This window comes from Odocoileus virginianus, chromosome 2 (genome assembly GCF_023699985.2).
Source record: "Odocoileus virginianus isolate 20LAN1187 ecotype Illinois chromosome 2, Ovbor_1.2, whole genome shotgun sequence".
Lineage (NCBI taxonomy): Eukaryota > Metazoa > Chordata > Mammalia > Artiodactyla > Cervidae > Odocoileus > Odocoileus virginianus.
The window spans coordinates 101,171,203-101,190,511 of NC_069675.1; the positions used below are offsets into that span (position 1 = coordinate 101,171,203).

At 63.6% G+C, this 19,309-nt stretch overlaps 2 protein-coding genes across 3 annotated transcripts; one reads left to right on the forward strand and one right to left on the reverse strand.

The window, feature by feature from the left end:
- Positions 1-888: 888 nt before the first annotated feature.
- MAN1B1 (mannosidase alpha class 1B member 1) lies at positions 889-13,443 on the forward strand. Of its 2 annotated transcripts, none has more exons than XM_070456216.1 (13): positions 889-1,112; positions 1,694-1,802; positions 2,475-2,590; positions 4,259-4,413; positions 4,670-4,779; positions 6,095-6,280; positions 6,965-7,113; positions 7,496-7,684; positions 10,102-10,292; positions 10,913-11,033; positions 11,482-11,679; positions 11,757-11,888; positions 13,065-13,443. In XM_070456216.1, exons 1-13 carry the CDS (start codon positions 1,005-1,007, stop codon positions 13,077-13,079), a joined length of 1,779 nt encoding a protein of 592 aa, XP_070312317.1. In that variant the 5' UTR covers positions 889-1,004; the 3' UTR covers positions 13,080-13,443. The 2 variants fall into 2 exon arrangements, with proteins under 2 accessions (XP_070312317.1, XP_020744058.2); XM_020888399.2 differs by having other exon boundaries at positions 890-1,112; positions 12,516-13,443.
- Positions 13,444-14,967: 1,524 nt separating this feature from the next.
- On the reverse strand, positions 14,968-19,207 carry DPP7 (dipeptidyl peptidase 7). The gene is made up of 13 exons (XM_070456254.1): positions 19,029-19,207; positions 18,610-18,723; positions 18,394-18,533; positions 18,154-18,317; positions 17,795-17,930; positions 17,637-17,718; positions 17,198-17,364; positions 16,916-16,976; positions 16,408-16,526; positions 15,965-16,121; positions 15,762-15,826; positions 15,431-15,501; positions 14,968-15,325 (listed from the first exon to the last, which is right to left on the reverse strand). The coding sequence occupies exons 1-13, from the start codon at positions 19,108-19,110 to the stop codon at positions 15,217-15,219; spliced, it is 1,467 nt and encodes a 488-aa protein (XP_070312355.1). The 5' UTR covers positions 19,111-19,207; the 3' UTR covers positions 14,968-15,216.
- Between the last annotated feature and the right edge of the window lie 102 nt (positions 19,208-19,309).

Consider the following 19,309-nt stretch of genomic DNA (forward strand, 5'->3'; position numbering starts at 1 on the left):
TGCCCCGAGGTTTCACTGAAATTCCTTCTTTTCACAAGCCTTAAAGGCTGATTTGGATGATACAAGGTTTCCTGCACGCTCCACGCTATGACAGCATTGGGACGACTTACTACTCTGCTCTTCTCAAACCTCTTCACAGGAAGCCATCACCAATTTGTTAAAACTGTTCGGTTTTACAGGGACATAAAGTCTCCATGAAAAGCTGCATTTGATCAAACTCAGCATCGATACTTAGGCCGCCAGATCTTGGAAAACACCAACAAAAGTAATATTCCTCTCCTGGTCTCGACATAGCTATTATTTGCTAGAGTTGCACGTTCTTAACTGCAAACCCTTCGCCATGCCCGAACAAAATCATTTTGCTGATCAAACAGCTGGCTACTTTTACGGCTGACAGGTCCGACAGATGAAAATCCCCGGGCTCCTAACTCCGCGGCGGCCCAGCGTCTTCCTGCCCACCCAGGCATCAACTGGGTCACATCCACCCGGGGCGATTGGGTAGGGCAGGGTCCAGCCCTGGGGTCCGCAGCTCAGACGCTCCCGGCTGACGTCGTGGAGCAGGGGGACACCTGCCCGCGGCCAGCACTGCCGTGAGAAGCCCTGGCTGATCCTCGATGCCCACAGGCCCCGGGGGAGCCGCGCGAGGGCACAGGACCGCTCAACAGCCCTGAACGCCTCAGGAAGCCTATCGCAGCGCCGGGCAGCCATGGCAGTGAGCTGCGCGCAGGCGCGGCCGTGTGGGCGTGACGTCACCGCGCACGAGCGGACGCAGGAGGCGCAGGACCCGAGTCTGCCTTCAGCGGAGCCGCGACGACGGACGCAGGCGCAGTGGGGCCCCGGAGGCGCGGCAGAGGCGCATTGGCGGCGCGGCGCGATGGGCGGGGAGTTGACGGCGCCGCTATGGCCGGACACCCGACTCAGACCGACTGGTCTTTCAGCCCGGCTCGAAGTTGGGCTTCCTGACGCCGCCGGAGGGCGAGGCCCTTCGGGCCCCCGCGGCCGTCATGTACCCGCCGCCGGCGCCAGCGCGTCGGGACTTCATCTCGGTGACGTTGAGCCCCGGCCGGAGCTACGATGGCGGCCAGGGCCTGAGGCGTCGCTCGTGCTGGCGGGTGAGGGGCGGGCCGGGCGGCCAGGTCGGCGCTTCCCCGGCCCGGCGTCTAGGGTCCGGGCGCGAGCGCGGCCGGCTTCGTGGGGCCCAGGCGAGGAGGGCTGCGGGTCCCTCTCCGCCGTCCACTGTGGGCACAGACGGTCTCTGCGCGGGTTTCCTTTCTCCAGCTCTGACCAATGGGGCTTCACAGGTGGCTCGGCGGCAAAGAACCAGCCTGTCGAGAGGAGACGCGGGTTCGATCCCTGGGACGGGGAGACCCCCTGGAGAAGGAGGTGGCTCCCCACTCCAGGGTGCTCGCCGGGAAATCCCATGGACACAGGCGCCTAGCGGGCTACAGTCTATGGGGTTCCAATGGAGTGGGGCGCTACTAGCCAGGAGCACCCACGAAGCCGGTGCGGGGTGTCGACTGCACTACCGCTCCAGCCTGCTGTCCCCGCTTGGAGGAAACGTCCCCAGTTTGGAAGCATCAGAGCCCCACGCTGGGCCTCGGGAATTGCTCCTCGTCCTCCCGGAGTCTGAAGCGGCGGGAGAGAATTGCTCCTTGTGCCCCTTTCAGTAAAAAAGTCGTTTTGTGTCCCTCAGAAATGGAAGCAGCTGTCGAGGTTACAGCGGACGGTGGTCCTCTTCCTGCTGGTGGTCCTGATGCTCTTCGGCCTCTTGTCCTATGTCCACGTGGCCGATGAGTGGACAGGTACCAGCTGCGTGATCCTCGGGGGTCCTGAGGGCTGACTAAGGGGTGGCACAGCGATCTGGCAGCGGCGGGAGGTGTACACTTCAACGCATTGGCAGGAAGCGAGATGAGGAGATGCCTAGAATGTTCCCAGTCCCCCGCCATAAGGTGGCTGTTAATCTGCCGTGTGTGACTGTTTCCCAGACGTCTGCTATGAGAAGCGGCGTGTGGTCCCGGCCGTCTCGCACCGAGATCCAGGTCTGAGGGTACACGCGGAGTCTGCACGCACTGCGCTGCAGGCACTTCCTGGCGTGCACTGCTGTGCTGGGAGGCTAGCGCAGGTGCCGGGAGGAGGGGCAGCTCCCTCCTGGCTTCTCGGAGGAGGAAAGCTGCAGAGCCCCCGCGACTTGCTACGGTTAATGGCCTGTGTGCCATCGTGGGCCCTCCTTGAAGTGGAAAAAAGAAAAGCCAAGTGTTTGGGTTGTGGGCGGGGATAAAGACAGAAGCTGCCAGGAGCTATGGGCAGGGTTTGCTTCCATGTGACCACTCTGGAATTCCTTGACCTGCCCGTTTTGGAGGTCCCAGCCTGTCCTTTTCCAGGAGTGCTGGCTGTGTAGGTGCTGTTTCCGGCACCCTTTGGCTCTCCTCTGGGCCTTGAGGCGTATCTGAGATAAAATAGACTCTCCTGTTTAGCTGTGGACAGCAGGTCGGCGGCAGCATGGCAGGTGAGACCAGCAAATCCTCCCGTCTTGCCAGCTCCTCGGAAAGCAGCTGAGAACCCAGAGACCGTGGCGGGGCTGTCACCTCAGGTACTTGGAGTAAACTCAACGTGGAGTCGTAACTGGGGTCCAGGCCAGAAGTGCTTCAGCACAGCGTGGACTGTTTGAGAGGGACTGGGAAGAGTTCTGCTTCCTGCCCTGTGTCTGAGGTTTTAACCTGAACCTCCTTGCTCTGGGCTGGTGGGACGGAGGAGACGTGGGGAGAGGAGGAGGGCCGTTCTGCCCTCCGTCCTCTGCCCGTGTGGCGCTCCGGGTCCTTGGGAGGTGAGACAGACCGAGCCTTTTCTCTGGGAGCTACTGGCCGGGGGCGGTCAGGCGGGGGCTCCACTCTGGACCTGCCCAGATGGAGGTGCTGGGGCCTCAGCATCACAGTGGGGTCAGCAAGGAGGACTGGGAGTTGGCAGGTGCGTGCTGCCTGCCGTCCACAAAGCGTGGGGCGGGGTGAGGCCTCGTCCTGGGGGCCCGGAGCCGTCCAGGGTGGGAGGCGTGGGCGGGGAAGCACGTGGAGCCTAGAGGGTGATGGGGTCAGCGAGAGCCGGGGCGAGTCCCCCCCCACCGCCACCAAGGGAGCCGGCCTTTGAGAGCCCGGGATGCTCCGTGCGGGGACACACTCCCGCGGGCTGGGGTGTCCAAGTGGGCCCAGGCGCCCCCAGGGAGAGGCTCTGGGACTGAGGCCGGCCTCACGCCCCACAGCGTGCCTGGGGGGGACGGGAGGCTGCTCTCACCCCGTCTCTCTGGAAGGCCTGTGTGTGAGAGAGCAGTTCTCCCTTTAGAGCCAAGCGCATTCCTTCTGTCACTTCTGTGGCCACTCTCTTGTGTATTGACTTCACGGTCTGTGACACAGAACGTGGCTGTCTCCCCACCGAGAGACAGGTTTCCACACCTCAGCCTCCGTGACCTGGACTCTGGTGTCCAGGAGGGGCCTGGAAATGAAGGCGTGAACATCCACGTCTCCTGTGGAGCGAGTCTTGGGGCCCCTGCGCATCCTGAGGCCGCCGGCACCTCCTCTCTGGGTCCGATGCCGGCACTCGTCCCCGAGACCTGCTTCATCCGTGGGGCTGTTTTGGCCGCACCTGCTCTCGTGACCCGGGGGCCCGGCTCGGTGGGGTTTCAGTCTTGGAAGGGGGGTGTCTTCTCGGATCCTCCTCCAAGGTGTCCATGGGTGCTGCAGCCAGAGGCTTTTCCATTCACGAGTCTGTCCTTGTGAGCTGGAGGAGTCGCTGTCACAGCCCCTGTTGGGCGGCTGGAGCCAGGACGAGTGCGCCCTCCCACAGCGCTTTGCCACTGACCGGCTGCCTCTGCCGCAGCTTTCCGAGGCTGAGGTGGGAGTCCCGGGCGCAGGCCTGGGCAGGGTCCTCTGTGGCTCCATCGACGGGGATGGGGTGGCTCACCCCTGCCCTGCTACCCTTAGGGTCTGACTCCCAGACACGCTCTGGCCAGGGGCTTAACCAACCCTCCAGGGCTACGCTCGCCCGTTGGCAGAGCCTCCGTCAGGTAGTCAGAGCCAGGAGCTGCTGAGAAAGGGGCCCCTCCTGAAGCTGCGCATCGTAGGAAAAATGGAAATCATTTCCTCTAGGAAACTGCAGCTGCTCGGCCAGTCCACAGCGCTCCCTGTGTGGTTCCAGGTCTGACTGGGGAGGGGGAGCGTCCTAGAAGCAGGATGGAATCACTGCACAAGTGACCCTTGTCTCTGTTCAGAAGCCCCAAAGGCATCTCCGACGAGGACCCCCCAACCTGCAGATGAGAGCGCCCGATGGAGACGCCCAGGAGAGGAGGCAGGCCCAGGCCCAGAGGAGGGCAGAGGTGGTGGGAGAGGCTGGCTGGGGATTGGAGGCGCAGAGAGACGGCCTCAGGTACCGGGAGCTTCAGAGATTGTCTGAATGTGGGAACCAGTGTTTTCTGGTGGTGTTTTTTTTTTTTTTACAAAGAGAAAGTGCTAACAAGTGTTTTCCTTTGTTTCATCTGCGCACCCTGGTGGAGCAGGGCATCTGCTGGCTCGTTCACTCGCAGCCACCCGGGTGGCGTTCGCGTCTGAGCCTGAGCTCGGTGCAGCCTGCGGCATGCACACCCCTGCCCCTGCTCTGAGCATTCTCGTTTCTCTCCCTGCAGCTGGAGGGGCACGGGGACCAAGCCACCACAGGGCACTGAACCTCCTGGCAAGAAGGCCGAGCGCCCCCCCAGGCCTTCCCCGAAGGCAGTGAGGATGCAGGCCAGCCCAGGTAGGGTCTGCCTGCCCCCTCGGGCCTCAGCTGGGTGCGCTCCGAGGGTCACGGCGAAGGACACGTGCGAGAGCTGGGCTGGCTGTGCAGCTCCTGCTGTCCCTCTGAAGTCTGCTCAGCCGTGGACAGCCAGGTGGACCAGGCTCCTGTGCGTCAGGCACTCTCTTTAGCTTTGGTGACGACGTCTGGCTCCTTGACAGACGTCTTTCAGTGTCCAGTGCTACAGCTATTTTAGCTTTTATTTTGTATTCTAATATAGATGATTAATGGCGAACGCAGTGGCAGCCCACTCCAGTGTTCTTGCCTGGAGAATCCCAGGGATAGGGGCGCCTGTGGGCTGCTGTCTATGGGTTCGCACAGAGTCGGACACAACTGAAGTGACTTAGCAGCAGCAGCGTAGATGATTAACAGTGTTGTGAGAGTCTCAGATGAACAGGGAAAGGACTCAACCATACATATACATGTATCCATTCTCCGGCAAACTCTTCTCCCATGTAGACAACTATGTAGCGCTGAGCAGGGCTCCGTGTGCTGTGACGCAGACCCTTGTTGATCCGTTTAGAGTAGAGCATCATAGGTGTCTGTCCCAGACTCCCCGTCTCCTCCCCGGTTGCACTTCCCCGGCAACCGTAAGTTCATTCTCAGCCTGTGGGTCCCTTTCTGTTTGGCAAGTAAGTTTATTTGTATCATTTTTCTTAGCTTCTGTATATAAGGGATATCATAGGATACTTCTTTGTCTGAGTTATTTCATTCACTGTGACAATTTTTAGGTCCATCCATGTTGCTGCAAATTCCGTTACTTCATTCTTTGGAGTGGCTGAGTAATGTTCCGTTGCATGCATGCAGCACATTTTCTGTATTAGCTGACGGACATTTCGGCTGCTTCCTTGTTCTGACTTGTAAGCGGTGGTGCAGTGAACACTGGGGTTCTTGTCTCCCTCAGTCACGCTTTCCTCCAGATGTAGAGCCAGGAGGAGCTGGCTGGGTCATATGGTAGCTCTGTTACCAGCGTTTTACGGAACTTCTATATTGCTCAGACAAGGTTTTCTTGTCTGGGTCACCAGCGCCTGGCACGTTTGATGTCCACAAACCAGACTGCACACTCAGGCTTACTGGTTCCTCTGCTTCCGCTCCTTCGCTGTTTCCTGGAGGGTGGTCCCTGCCGGGACCTGGCGGAGGCTGACGAGCCTGGGCCGGGTGCAGTTTCCGCTTGGGCCTTCACTGCAGCCTAAGGTGCCCCCGCGACAGCCTCACTCACTGTGGGGCCACAGGGCAGCTCTGTCTGGGTGCCCATGCCCTGCGTTCCTCCTGCCAGCCTCCCAGAACGAGCGCCAGAAGGCCGTGGTGGATGCCTTCCTCCACGCGTGGGCTGGATACCGCAAGTTCGCCTGGGGCCACGACGAGCTGAAGCCCCTGACCAGGTCCTTCAGCGAGTGGTTCGGCCTCGGCCTCACGCTGATCGACGCCCTGGACACCATGTGGATTCTGGGGCTAAAGAAAGGTACCTGCTCGTCCCTGCGGTGGGCTCGAACTCGCCAGGCGTGACCCTCGGGCCCGAGTGAGCCTGGTCTGGGAGGTGACCACACGCCGCGTCCTGCTGAGCTGTGCTTCCCCCTGTCCCGGCTGCCAGCGTGGCTGTGCTGGCCGCGGGCAGTTCTCTGTCCTCACACGTCCGTGTGCCTTGCGCCTCCTGCAGGGCGCCGAGTGTGGCAGAGGGCGGAGTGCAGGGATGTTTGCAGCCCGTGTTTCTGTTGCGGTCAGGGGGCCCTGTGGTGGGAGGTGACACGTGCGCCGCTGCAGCGGCCGGCAGCGCCCTGAGCCTCCCTCTCAGTCCTTGTCGGTGCAGACAGGGTGAGCCAGGTGACATGCCCCAGATGTTTCTGAGCTGGCGCGCTCACGGCCCTGTCCGTCTTCCAATCGCACTGCAGCCTCCACCACTCACTGTCTTGGGCTCCTCGGTCGTGTGGCTTTGCCGTCGAGTGCTTGTGCTCACGCTGCACGGCCTTCCCCCAGCTGCCCTCTGGGCCCGTGTTTCCTGTGCGGTTGGAGGACTCCTGGGCTCCCCCTCTTGCATGAGGAGGTGATGCCGAAACCCTGCAGGGGATGTGCGTAGCCCCGGAGGGAGCGGCCAGGGAAATGCTGGGCTGTTAATTTGTTCTTGTGCCTCTGCTGTTCCACGTGGTAGAATTTCAAGAAGCCAGGAAGTGGGTGTCCAGGAGGTTATTGTTTCAGAAAGATGTGGACGTCAACCTGTTTGAGAGCACAATCCGGATCCTGGGGGGGCTGCTGAGTGCATTCCACCTGTCTGGGGACGTCCTCTTCCTGACGAAGGCTGTGAGTGTCCCGGCCTCAGGGCTGCTCGCCTCCGGGGGGGGCTGGGGTCTCAAGTGCTCAGCAGTCAGTGATTTTCTCGCGGGATTGGGCTGCGGCAGACGTTTATTTCCAGTTCTGCCGCCTCCCGCTCTTGAGTCTGCTTCCGAGCACATGGGTGGTTGAAGTAGTGTTGTGTCAGCCTGCTGCCTGCCCGTGAGGTCATTCTGAACTGATTGAGTCCACCTCGGGTTTTGTAGCTGGCAGGGTTAAGGTCAGGTGAAGCCAGCATACTTGGGTCTGTCCGCTGAATTACATGAAAATGGGTGTTGGGTTTACTGTCGTGTCATGGAACAAGGCCGCTGAGCAGCAGGAATCGTTGACTCATCGCTGTGTTGTGTATCAGGAGGATTTTGGAAATCGGTTAATGCCTGCCTTCCGAACACCCTCTAAGATTCCATACTCCGATGTAAACATCGGCACCGGAGTTGCTCACCCACCCCGATGGACCTCTGATAGCACGGTGGCTGAGGTGACAAGCATTCAGCTGGAGTTCCGAGAGCTCTCTCGTCTCACGGGGGATAAGAAATTTAAGGTATGGAGGGGCTTCTGCTTCCGGCTGGTGCGGGTTTTCTGCGGGGCCATCTCTGGCTCTTGGAGGCACGTGCAGGTCTGTGTGGTCATGGGTCCTGGGCCATGAGAGTCATGTCGGTTTTGGTTCTTGTCCCACGTTCTCCTGGAAAATCACGTTTTCTGGTGATACCAGAGGTGCAGACAGGAGACGTCCTGACCGGAGGCCGAGTCCTCTGCCTGGCCCGCCCCCGTGCAGTCCCGTGTCCTCAGGGCCCCGACAGCTGCCGGCTTGTCCTGCTGCGCTCGGCGTGGCCTGGAGTCCACTTGCCGTTGTCCTGGCCCTCCTGCAGTGGCGAGGCCCTCGTGCTCTGTTGTGGCTGAGTGCCACGGGGTGTGTTGGAGCTCTGGGCTTTGTAGTCAGATCAGTGTAGGTGACGTGCTTGTCCCATTGTGGTGCCCTGACTGGGCCCCGCATGCTGTCCTGGGGGCAGTATAGTGCTGTGCCGGCGTGGCCCCTGTCCCGCGGTGCTGACCGTGCATGTGGCGCCATGGCAGGCCTGTGTGTCTGTCTGGCTCTGCCTCTGTGTCTTCAGCAGCGTCTGCCACCTTCCTCCCCAGGGCCGCTCCTGTGGCAGGTCTGTCTGCGTGTCGGCATCCGTTCAGGTTTCCCTGTTCTCTCTGCTCATCCCCATCTTTTTTGTTGAGATGCTTGTGTTGAGAGGTCCCGCCCTCTCCAGTGACCGTGGCTGTCTGTGCTCACATGTCTGGCCGTCATCACCCCCTGGATCTGTTCCCTCCACCCGATCGACCGCAGCACTGTTCGTTACCCCAGAGCCCCGGGCACAGACACAGGCTGCTGTCCGGAGCTTCCTGCGCCTCGCAGGCCCCGCCCTCTCGTGCCCTGCCTGCAGTCTGGGCGCTCAGTGAGTCTGGGCTGTCTCAAGGGGCCGGGGCCGGCCAGGTCCTTCCGTTCTCAGCTTGGAGAACCCCTGACGTGGTGGACGCATTTATGGGCTGGCCACTGCCAGGCTGCAGCCGCTGTGCTGCTGGGGACGTTGGCAGGAGGGCTCCAGGCTGGGCCCACCTGTCCAGACGTGCCTTGGTTCACCATCCAGCTGTCAGCTGTCTGTCCACATGGGTGTGTGACAGTGTCTCCAGTGGGATTTGATTTTTTAATCAGTGGTATGTTGCTGTGTGTGTGTCCGTGTCTGTGTGCTGTGTGTCTTCCGTGTTGTGTCCGTGTGCCATGTCTTCCGTGTTCTGTGTCCGTGTGCCATGTCTTCCATGTTGTGACTCTGTGTGCCGTGTGTCTTCCGTGTTGTGAGTGCGTGCCGTGTGTCTTCCGTGTTGTGAGTGTGTGTGCCATGTGTCTTCTGTTTGTGAGGCCGTGTGTGTTCCACGTTGTGAGTCCGTGTGCCGTGTCTTCCATGTTCTGTGTCCGTGTGCGGGGTGTTCCGTGTTGTGAGTGCGCGTGCCATGTGTGTTCCACGTTGAGTCCGTGTGCCGTGTGTCTTCCGTGTTCTGTGTCCGTGTGCCCTGTGTCTTCCCTGTTGTGAGTGCGTGTGCCGTGTGTCTTCCGTGTTGCGAGTCTGTGTGCCCTGTGTCTTCCGTGCTGTGAGTGTGTGTGCCTTCCGTGTTCTGTGTCTGTGTACTGTGTGTCTTCCGTGTTGTGAGTCCGTGTGCCGTGTGTGTTCCGCGTTGTGAGTCCGTGTGTCGTGTCTTCCATGTTCTGTGTCCGTGTGCGGGGTGTTCCGTGTTGTGAGTGCACGTGCCATGTGTGTTCCACGTTGAGTCCGTGTGCCATGTGTCTTCCGTGTTCTGTGTCCGTGTGCCCTGTGTCTTCCCTGTTGTGAGTGCGTGTGCCGTGTGTCTTCCGTGTTGTGAGTCTGTGTACTGTGTATCTTCCGTGCTGTGAGTGTGTGTGCCTTCCGTGTTCTAGTGTCTGTGCCATGTGTCTTCCGTGTTCTGTGTCCGTGTGCCCTGTGTCTTCCCTGTTGTGAGTGCGTGTGCCGTGTGTCTTCCGTGTTGTGAGTCTGTGTACTGTGTATCTTCCGTGCTGTGAGTGTGTGTGCCTTCCGTGTTCTGTGTCTGTGTACTGTGTGTCTTCTGTGTTGAGTCCTTGTGCCGTGTGTCTTCCGTGTTCTGTCCGTGTGCCGTGTGTCTTCTGTGTGCTGTGTCTGTGTGCCGTCTTTCTTTTGTGTAGGAGGGCGCCAGTAGATCCCTGGCTGCCACGCACTGACTTGGGGGTCCTGTGCTGTCCTGTCGTTGGGACACGGTCACACCATGCAGGCCACTTGCTCCTAACCTGTCCCCCCTGCTCGGGGCTAGGAAGTGTCTCGAGGACGGGTTCAGTCCCGCGGTCGGCCATCGTGGCGCTGTGTCGGAGGGCAGCCCCCCTGCCCAGCCCATCTGCTCACCACCCCCTGTCATCTGCCCCAGGAGGCCGCAGAGGAGGTGACGAGGCGCGTGCACGCCCTGCGCGGGAAGCTGGACGGGCTGGTGCCCATGTTCATCAACACCAACAGCGGCAGCTTCACCCACCTGGGCGTGTTCACCCTGGGCGCCAGGGCCGACAGCTACTACGAGTACCTGCTGAAGCAGTGGATCCAGGGCGGGAAGAAGGAGAGCCAGTGAGGCCTGTTTCTCTGCCTTCGGGGTGGCCCCCGGGGCTCGGGGTGGCGGGGCCCTCTGCGGGGAAGCTGTTTCTGTCCATCCGTGTGCCGAGCCAGGACCGGCCACGGCGCACGGCTCCTTCTCGCTGGGCAGCAGGGTCTTCCTTGGAGTTGTGGCTGCTTGGTCACTGGCTTCAGCGGGAGGCAGCCGGGGAGATGTGGGCCTCCTTGTGCTCAGGGCTTGGACACTGAACACGCAGGCATTCCCAGGGAGCAGCCTTGTCCAATTATAAAACAGGGATAAACCCCCGTGGGGTGCTGGGTCCTCTCAGCCTCAAGCCTGGGGGTGACTGTGGCCCAGGAAGTGTTACTGACTGGAGAGCCCACAGGCTGGTTCCGGGTGAATCAGGCTGGCAGAGGCTGGTCTCCAGTGGCGCCTTGGGGCTGGTTGGGAGGCACTGGCCTCACTGGAGTGGGGGCGGCCCAGAAGTCCGTGAGGGTGACCCCCATGGGGCTGGCAGGGCCGGGCCTCATAGATCCCAGAACGGGGACCGCAGCTTGGGGTCACGCCCTGTTTGTGGAACTGAGGGCTGTGTGCCCACCTGGCCAGAGCACACAGGCCCCGCTGGTCTGCACAGGCTGCTGGAAGACTACCTGGAAGCCGTGGACGGGATCAGGAAGCACCTGCTCGCTAAATCTGAGCCCAGGAAACTGACCTTTGTTGGGGAGCTCAACCACGGCCGCTTCAGCGCCAAGATGGTGAGTGGGAGCATATTTCCCCGATCCGGCCTCAAGGCAGCTTGAGGACCCAGCCTCTGTGCTTGATGTCTGATGGCTCTGAGAGTGGGGATGACCCGGGGAACCTTGTGATCCTGGCCGTGGAGTGTGAGCGGTCCCGGGTGGACGTGGGTGTCCCGTGATAGCAGCAGGAGGGGCTGAGGTCTGTGAGGTGCCAGGGCCCCCACCACAGGGCCCCCACCTCCTCCGGGACCCCTGCCCTGCAACGAGTCTCCTTCCATGCTCTCAGGGAACCCCCACTCCCAGTTGCACCCCCTCCTGCAGCCAGGGCTCCATCGACCTTTGAGGTGGTCCTTCCAGAAGCTTCTCCCTGCCCGTGTGGGGCCCCAGGTGCTTGGCCTGCAGCTCCGTGCCCTGTCTGAGGCCTGAGGGTGCTGGACCCGCTGATGAGGTGACCCCGTGGTTTCAGGACCACCTGGTGTGCTTCCTGCCGGGGACACTGGCTCTGGGTGCCCACCACGGCCTGCCTGCTGAGCACATGGAGCTGGCCCAGGCGCTCATGGACACCTGCTACCAGATGTACCGTCAGATGGAGACGGGGCTGAGCCCCGAGATCGCACACTTCAACCTGCACCACACGAAGGCTGTTAAGGACGTTCAGGTCAAGGTGAGCTGGGCTGGGTCCAGGGCTGGGGCCAGAGGAGAATGCTGGGAAGCACCTCCTGAGTCCACGTGCCTCCCCAGGTGGCCGACAGACACAACCTGCTGCGGCCCGAGACCGTGGAGAGCCTGTTCTACCTGTACCGCCTCACGGGCGACCGCAAGTACCAGGACTGGGGCTGGGAGATCCTGCATAGCTTCAACACCTACACGCGGGTGAGCCCCCTGAGTGTTCCCGGGCCTCAGTGTCGCCTCCCAGGGGCTGCATGGGGAGGCCCTGCTCTGCCGTGAGGGCCCGGGGGGTCGGGGCGTCCGTGTTTCCTGTCTGGGGGACAGCTGTGCCGGGAGGGTCCCTGCAGTGGCTTGAGGCACACAGAACGTGTCTCTCCTGGGTCTTCTGTGCGGCTTGGGCAGCGTGTTTCCACCCAGCGGGTGGGTGACCTCTGGGCCGCTGTGCCCCAGGCCGGGGGCCACAACCAGCTCCATCCCCTGCTGTGCCCAGGGCCCACTGTTCACCCTGGTAGGGCTGAGATTTGACCTCCGCCCTGTGGCCCCTGAGGTGGACTCTACACCCCTCGGGTAGCCTTGGGGCCTTTGTGAGGCTTGCACAGGTTTTAGAGGTGGCACTTGGCATCTGATCACTGAAGGGAACCATGGCTGACCTCCAGGGTGGCCATTCCCCCTGTCGGCTTTGGTGTCCTCCCCGCCCCAGACCCTGCCCTGGGGGCCGTGTGTTCTGGGGCGGGCCAGGGGCCGGGGTGGGTGGGGGGCGGCACCTCTGGCCGGCAGCCCTCCAGAGGGCTGAGCCAGCATTGTGATGCTGCGGCCTCGGCTCTCGAGCAGGTCCCCTCGGGCGGCTATTCTTCCATCAGCAACGTCCAGGACCCCCGCCACCCCCAGCCCAGGGATAAGATGGAGAGCTTCTTTCTGGGGGAGACACTCAAATACCTGTATCTGCTCTTCTCCGACGACCCCGACCTGCTGAGCCTGGACACCTACGTGTTCAACACAGAGGCTCACCCCCTGCCCATCTGGGCCCCCTCCTAGGGCGGGACGGCTCTCGAGTAGGCGCTGCCCAGGAGGCTGACGTGTGCTGTCCGCAAGGATGCCTGTCGGCAAGACCCGGGCCCTGACCTTGGCTGCTTGGTGTCCCCCCAGCTGGCGGCACGTGGTCCGGGCCTGGCTGGTGACAGAGGCCAGCGGGCCACAGGGCCGGGATGTTTCGGGGCCTCATAGCTGCTCGGGGTGGCCACTGGGCATCCGGTGCTCTGCCGCTGGTTCTGTGCTCCTCGCCTGGTTCCTGTTGGATCACCGTTTGGAACACGTTGGAATAAATGGGCGGTGTGATTCTGGGGATCCTGTCCACTCAGCAAGTTTCTTCCTTCTTCCTAGAAAATCAAATCATGACTACATTCCTGAAGCCTGAACACTCCCCTGCTGCCCAGCAAGGGCTTCCTCGGGGTCCTGGGTGTCTGGTCACCCCAGGCCACTTTGGCCCAGAGCCCGCAATGTGGTCAGAGACGGGAGCTGAGGGGACGGCCTGGTGCAGCCCAGCCTCGGGGCCACAGCCTGTGAACACGCCCGACCCAGGGGCTCGGGGCGTCCTGACCTCACGGGAATTCGGGCTCCTGGCTGGCTGCGCTGTTTACACGTTGGACTCAGGGATCCGCTCCTGCCTTTGCAAGGCTGGGCAGGGCTGGGCGGCATGTTCACCGGCTCCCAGCCCAACAGACAGACTTCTAATCCATGATAAAAGTACACTTGTTCTGAATGGCATCTGCTTCGTCTATTTTCTGATTTCCAGTGTGAGGTCAGGGCAAGGGGCAGGGGCATGGGGAGGTCCAGGCTCCCCTGTGTCCAGACGTCGGCTTTGGCTCTGCCCGGGGAGTTTGGAAACGTCCTCCCACAGCACAGGTGCTGGGCGAGGCGGCCCCAGGGTGAGGGTGTGAGATGCTGGCTGTGGGCCTCAGTGGGCCTGTGCTCTGCCTGCTGCCCTAGGTGTGGGGTGTCAGCGCCTGTTGCTCCTCTCAAGGTGCCTGTCACGGTCCTGTGCGGCCGGCAGCACCCATTCCTTAGGGCAGCCCAGGCTGTGAAAGTGAAATTAAACGATGCCTGTGCGTTGGAAGAAAAGCTGTGACCAATCTAGATAGCTTATTAAAAAGCAGAGACGTTATATTGCCAACAAAGGTTTGTCTAGTCAAAGCTATGGTTTTTCCAGTGGTCACGTATGGATGTGAGAGTTGGACCATAAAGAAGGCTGAACACCAAAGAATTGATGCTTTCAACCTGGTGTTGGAGAAGACTCTTTTGAGAGTCCCTTGGTTCTGCAAGGAGATCCAACCAGTCCATCCTAAAGGAAATCAGCCCTGAGTATTCGTTGGAAGGATTAATGCTGAGGCTGAAACTCCAATGCTTTGGCCACTTGATGCGAAGAGCTGACTCATTTGAAAAGACCCTGATGCTGGGAAAGACTGAAGGCGGTAAAAGGGGACGACAGAGAATGAGATGGTTGGATGGCATCACCAACTCAATGGATATGAGTTTGTGTAAACTCCGGGAGTTGGTGATGGGCAGGGAGGCCTGGTGTGCTGCAGTCCATGGGGTTGCAGAGAGACACGACTGAGCAACTGAACTGAAGCGACAAGGGTGTGGCTTTCCAGCAAGAAGCCAGATCCCTGGGCTGGGCCCAGTCCCAGCCCAGCGCCCTTGTGGGCCGGGCTGACCCTTTCCCCGGGTGTGTGAGGAGACATGTTGCTGTTGCTGGCAGCCTCTGCATCGGCCGCAGCCCCCCGGCCTGCAGGGCCTCCCCCGCCTTGGTTCACCCGCGGTTGGCACTTGTCCTGACGGCCCTTCGGTGTCCATCCTGTGAGGCTGACGGCCCCCTCTTGCCCACGGGCCCAGCAGGGCTCCTACTCAGCGCCGTGCAGGGCCTGCCCTTGTGGCTGCTGGCTGCCTGTGTGCAGAAGGCCAGCCCAAGGGCCCACGGTGCGCCCCACCCCCACGCCGCAGCCCAGGAGCCGCTCAGGCAGTGGTTCATCCGAATCCGGACCGCAGGCTTCCTCCTGGACACTCCGCGGCCTGGTGGGGACAGTCGGCCCAGGGAAGCAGATTGCCCTCCACCCTGTGCAGGCCTGGCCCCGAGCACGGGGACTTGGGGGTTGCGGGGCCCCTGCAGTGGTTGGGGGGAGAGGACGGCTGAGGAGGGTGGAGGCTCGCTGGGGTTGCCGCAGGTCGTGTCCCGGGTTTTCCTGTAGTGGTAAGGGCCCCGCGCCCAACACGCAGGACCGCACGCGGAGCCAAGGACTCTGCTTTATTCAACAGCCGAGTTGAGGAGGTGGTGTGAGCCTGCCAGGGTCCTGGGCCTCAGACGGCACGGGGGTAGGACCCGGCATGCCTGACAGGCCAGCAGTGTTTGTCCAGCACCTCCTTGGGCAAGGCCCTGCCCACGAGGCATGGCTCCGGCTGCAGGAGCTGGGGCCTGGCGCCTGCCCCTGCCTCACCTCAGGCCCCAGCTGGTGGTCTCTGGCCCTGCGGCAGGCAGCCTTCATCCCCGGAGCCGCGTGCCCCTCGCCGCCTCCACCCACTTGCCGATGAGAGCGGCCTCCAGCCTGCGGGCCTCCACCACGGATGCAGGGTCATCTGGGTGGGAGGCTCTGGGGGCGGGCAAGGAGGTGCTCAGCTGGGCTGGCCAGCCCTGAGCCCTGCCACCCTCGCCCGCCCAGACCAGGCACCGCGCCCCCTCCCCAGGCGGGCCTCACCTGAGGTCAAGGTGGTGTGCCCCCCCGCGGATGGTGATGGCGAGCACAGATGCACTCAGGTTGCTCTGGATCTGTCGTTGGAGGAGACTGTGTTGGGGGCATGTGCTCTGGGCTGAGCCCCTGGCCCCCCAGCTGCTCGTCCCGGCAGGTAGGATGTGGCCCCCGCAGAGGCTTGAGGAGAGTGGCTCCGTTATAAAGGAAAGGTGACTGTGAACGAGTAGACGCCAGGCCACCGGAAGAAGAAGGGGAACCAATGGAGGGAGAGGAAGCAGCGATGGGTGGGGAGCGCGGCCAGGAGCCATGCCCGCGGCCTGGCTCCTGTGTGACTCACCCCGCCCCGCGCCCAGGGGTCCAGGTCTCCGTTGGAGAAGATGATGTTGCTGGCAGCTGCGAGGTCTGAAAGGGACGGAGGGAGCGTGGTGGGCACCGGGGGGCCCCCTCAGCCTGACCCAGGGGCCGGGTCCTGGAGCCTGGGAAACAGCCTGCTCAGTGCAGGGGGTGGAACCGCGCCCCCACCCCCGCCGTGGGCCTCACCGCCCCCCCCAAAGCTGGTCTGCAGCCAGTCCCGCCGGGGCCACACGCCCCACGTGTCCAGGCAGTACTGCTGGCGCTGGGCTTCAGTGAAGGGCAGCTCAGGGAACAGGTCTGACACGTTGTTGCTGGAAAACGTCAGGCTGATCTCAGTGCAGGCCTGCGGGATGCCGCACCATGATCAGGCTGGCCCATGCAGCCCCAGGCCCCCAGCACCCCCCGTACCCGGCCGCCCTGGACCCCCAGCCCCCCCGTACCCGGCCGCCCCGGCCCCCCAGCACCCCCGTAACCCGGCCACCCTGGGGCACCCCCCGTACCCGGCTGCCCCGGGTCCCCAGCCACCCCGTACCCGGCCACCCTGGGCCCCCAGCACCCCCGTAACCCGGCCGCCCCGGGCCCCCAGCATCCCCCGTACCCGGCCGCCCTGGACCCCCAGCCACCCGAACCTGGTAGTCCCAGGCCTTGGCGTCGCTGCCCCAGCCGCAGCCCGTGGGGTCGGCGCAGGCCTGGTACTGCAGGTAGATCTCATAGCAGGGTTCTGTGCCAGACGAGTTGTACACCAGCCCTGGGGGAGAGGGCTGCTGGGGCCGGGTGCCTGGGTGCCCACCCTGTCCGCTTAGAGGGGCTCTGCAGGGCCCCGTGGGCCCAGCGCGGAGTGGGGTGGTGGTCCCGGGGGGCGGGCTGTGCTGTCCGCTCTGTCTGGGTTGCTCAGGGCTGCGGGACAGCCCGCCTGATGTGCCCCTTGCAGCAGGGGGCCCTGGGGCGGCTGTGCCGCCCTTTGCGCTGGGGGCCTTCCAGAGGCCGTGCTCTGCGGGGGGATGGCCTCTTCCTCCCCAGGGGTCAAGTGCCGGCCTCCGTGTGCCCCGCCCCACACCGTCCTCCCTGGGCCTGGCTGCCCCCCACCAACTCGGGGCCCCTGTGCTCAGCAGCGGCCCGGGCAGGGGGCAGACGCACCGGCCAGCGCGCGAAGCCCCGCGATCCTCGAGCTCTCGCTCAGCAGCCGGCTGCAGCCAACCTGGGGAACACAGCACCTCAGCAGCCGCGCCCCCCCCCCATCCCGGGCAAGGCCCCGGGGCAGCCCGCTCTGAGCACCCAGGGTGGCCGGGCCCCCTACCCACACCCCCCCACCCCGGTCCCAGGGCTGAGCGGGCGCAAGGGCCCAGGGCGGCCCGCTCTGAGCACCCAGGGTGGCCGGGACCCGCCCCGGGTTCCAGATGGCAGGAGCAGGCGCCGTGCCTGGACGGGCTGGGCAGGAAGGTGGCCCACAAAGTCAGTGGCGTATGGGTAGTCCATCATGGCCAGCACAGTGAAGGCGTTCCGAGCAAAGCCAAAGAGCTGGGTGAGGTCCTTTGGTCCAGAGAGGGGCTGGCAGGTACCGAACTCCTGGCTGACAATGTGCGGGGCTGCGGGGGAGTGGGGGGGATGCGGGGCTGTGGGGGCTGCGGTGGGGGGGACGTGGGGCTGCGGGGGAGTGGGGGGGACGCGGGGCTGTGGGGGCTGCGGTGGGGGGGACGCAGGCCTGTGGGGGCTGCGGTGGGGGGAACGCGGGGCTGTGGGGGCTGCGGTGGGGGGGACGCGGGGCTGTGGGGGCTGCGGTGGGGGGGACGCGGGGCTGTGGGGGCTGCGGGCCCACGCAGGGAGGCGGTATGGTGGCAGGGTGGGGAAGCCGCCTCACCTCCCTGCTGGAACAAGTCCCTGATCTGCCGGAACGCGTCCTGCACGGCCCGGGCACATTCAGGGCTCTGGCCTTGGAAGTCCTGGAGGGAGGAAGGGTGTGGCTGCACCCACCAGCGGGGCTGCCCAGGGTAGGGAGGGGCCGGGGCCTTGGCTTACTGCGGAGACGTCCTGGAAGAACTGGTAGGGGTCGCCGAGGCCTGCCGCCGAGATCACAGGGGCACTGGCCGCCAGGGCACCCGCCACAAGGTGCGGGTACTTGATCCTCAGGTAAGCGCTGAGCATCCCCCCGTAGCTGGTGAGGTTGCGGAGTTAGCTCAGGGCACCCCCAGTGCCCCACCGCCTGCAAGGGAGACTCGGCGGCCCCTCAGCGTGCAGGCTGTGCCGACACCCACATCCTGTGCCTTCTCAGGGCCTCCCACCCTGTGCCTCCCAGGACCCGATGCGTCCCAGACCCACAGAAGCTCTGGGCGGGGCCGAGCATGCTTGCTGGAGGGAGAGAGGAGACACGGACACACCTGCCGCCAAAGGCGATGGCCGGGGCATCGGGGGCCTCGAGCTCCTGCCGCAGCGCCCGGAGCAGCTCTGCGAAGTCAGCCAGGGCCTGCTCCACCGTCAGCAGCTCCGTGTACCCGCGCCCCGTGGACTGCTCCCCGAAAGGCAGCGACTTTCCGTAGTAACGCTGCAGGCAAGTGGGCGGACTGACTCTGAGCCCCCAGGGCGACCCCCCCACGCCCCCCAGCCCGGCCGGTACCCACGTGCTCGGCAAAGACGACCAGGGCCCCCTGCTGCTCTGCCAGCTCCAGGATGAACCCCGAATTGTTGGCGAAGGACCACACGTCCCCCTCGTTGCCAGTGTAGAAGAATATGGGCCCCTCGCCCCTCTTCCAGAACTTCTCTGTCGGGTGGAGGCGGGTGAGGTGGGGGAGGATGCCCCCTCACCAGCAGTGGGCGCTGTCCCCGGGGCCACTCACCTGTCAGCAGGAACCGCTGAAGAAAGGTCTTGTTCCCAAACCTCTCAAAATTGAAATGGTCCAGAAGCTGCTCGAAATAGGCCTCCTGAAACTCAGGGTCCCTGAGTCTGTGGGCTGGAGGCCACCACGCTCAGCGGGGGTGGGGGCAGCCAGCAGGCCGCAGGGGATGGGGTGGGGGGGCCCGGGGGGCGATCAAGGTGGATGGGAGGGAGTGGGGGGGCCACAGGGGATGGGAGGGAGCCGGGTGGGGGGCGTGGGGATTGGGGCCCAGCAGGGTCTCGGGGGGATGGGAGGGAGCCGGGTGGGGGGCGTGGGGATTGGGGGCCCGGCAGGGGTCGCGGGGGATGGGAGGGGGCCCAGCGGGGGTCGAGGGGGATGGGAGGGGGCCCGGCGGGGTGGGGGCGTTGGGCCACACTCACCCCTGGCCTCCAGGCCTCGCAGCTGCAGTCCCAGCAGCAGGACCAGGGCCCAGGGCAGGGTCGGCCAGGGATGGGGGCTCATGTTCACCTTGCCCCACAGCTTCGGGTCAGGCGGTTGGGGTCACATGACCAGCGGGAACCCCTCACGTGACGGCTCGGGCGGGGCTGTGAGCAGCGTACCCGCCCTTCCGTCTGCGTCACCGTGGAGACAGTCACCGTGGGGGCAGGGGAGTGGGTTGAGGGCTGCAAGGTCCGTGCTGGGGCAGGGGTGTGCCTGCCCA

What these genes read in the sequence shown, in the direction of transcription:
- MAN1B1 (XM_020888399.2), top strand. Translation starts at nt 1,005, where the DNA reads ATGTACCCGCCGCCGGCGCCAGCGCGTCGGGACTTCATCTCGGTGACG. An exon ending in GGCGTCGCTCGTGCTGGCGG is followed by an intron (nt 1,113 to 1,693) that starts GTGAGGGGCGGG and finishes TGTGTCCCTCAG; the next exon opens with AAATGGAAGCAGCTGTCGAG. An exon ending in TTAAGGACGTTCAGGTCAAG is followed by an intron (nt 11,680 to 11,756) that starts GTGAGCTGGGCT and finishes GTGCCTCCCCAG; the next exon opens with GTGGCCGACAGACACAACCT.
- DPP7 (XM_070456254.1), bottom strand. Translation starts at nt 19,110, where the DNA reads ATGAGCCCCCATCCCTGGCCGACCCTGCCCTGGGCCCTGGTCCTGCTG. An exon ending in GGACTTGTTCCAGCAGGGAG is followed by an intron (nt 17,365 to 17,636) that starts GTGAGGCGGCTT and finishes ACTCCCCCGCAG; the next exon opens with CCCCGCACATTGTCAGCCAG. An exon ending in TTCCTGCCCAGCCCGTCCAG is followed by an intron (nt 16,977 to 17,197) that starts GCACGGCGCCTG and finishes TGTGTTCCCCAG; the next exon opens with GTTGGCTGCAGCCGGCTGCT.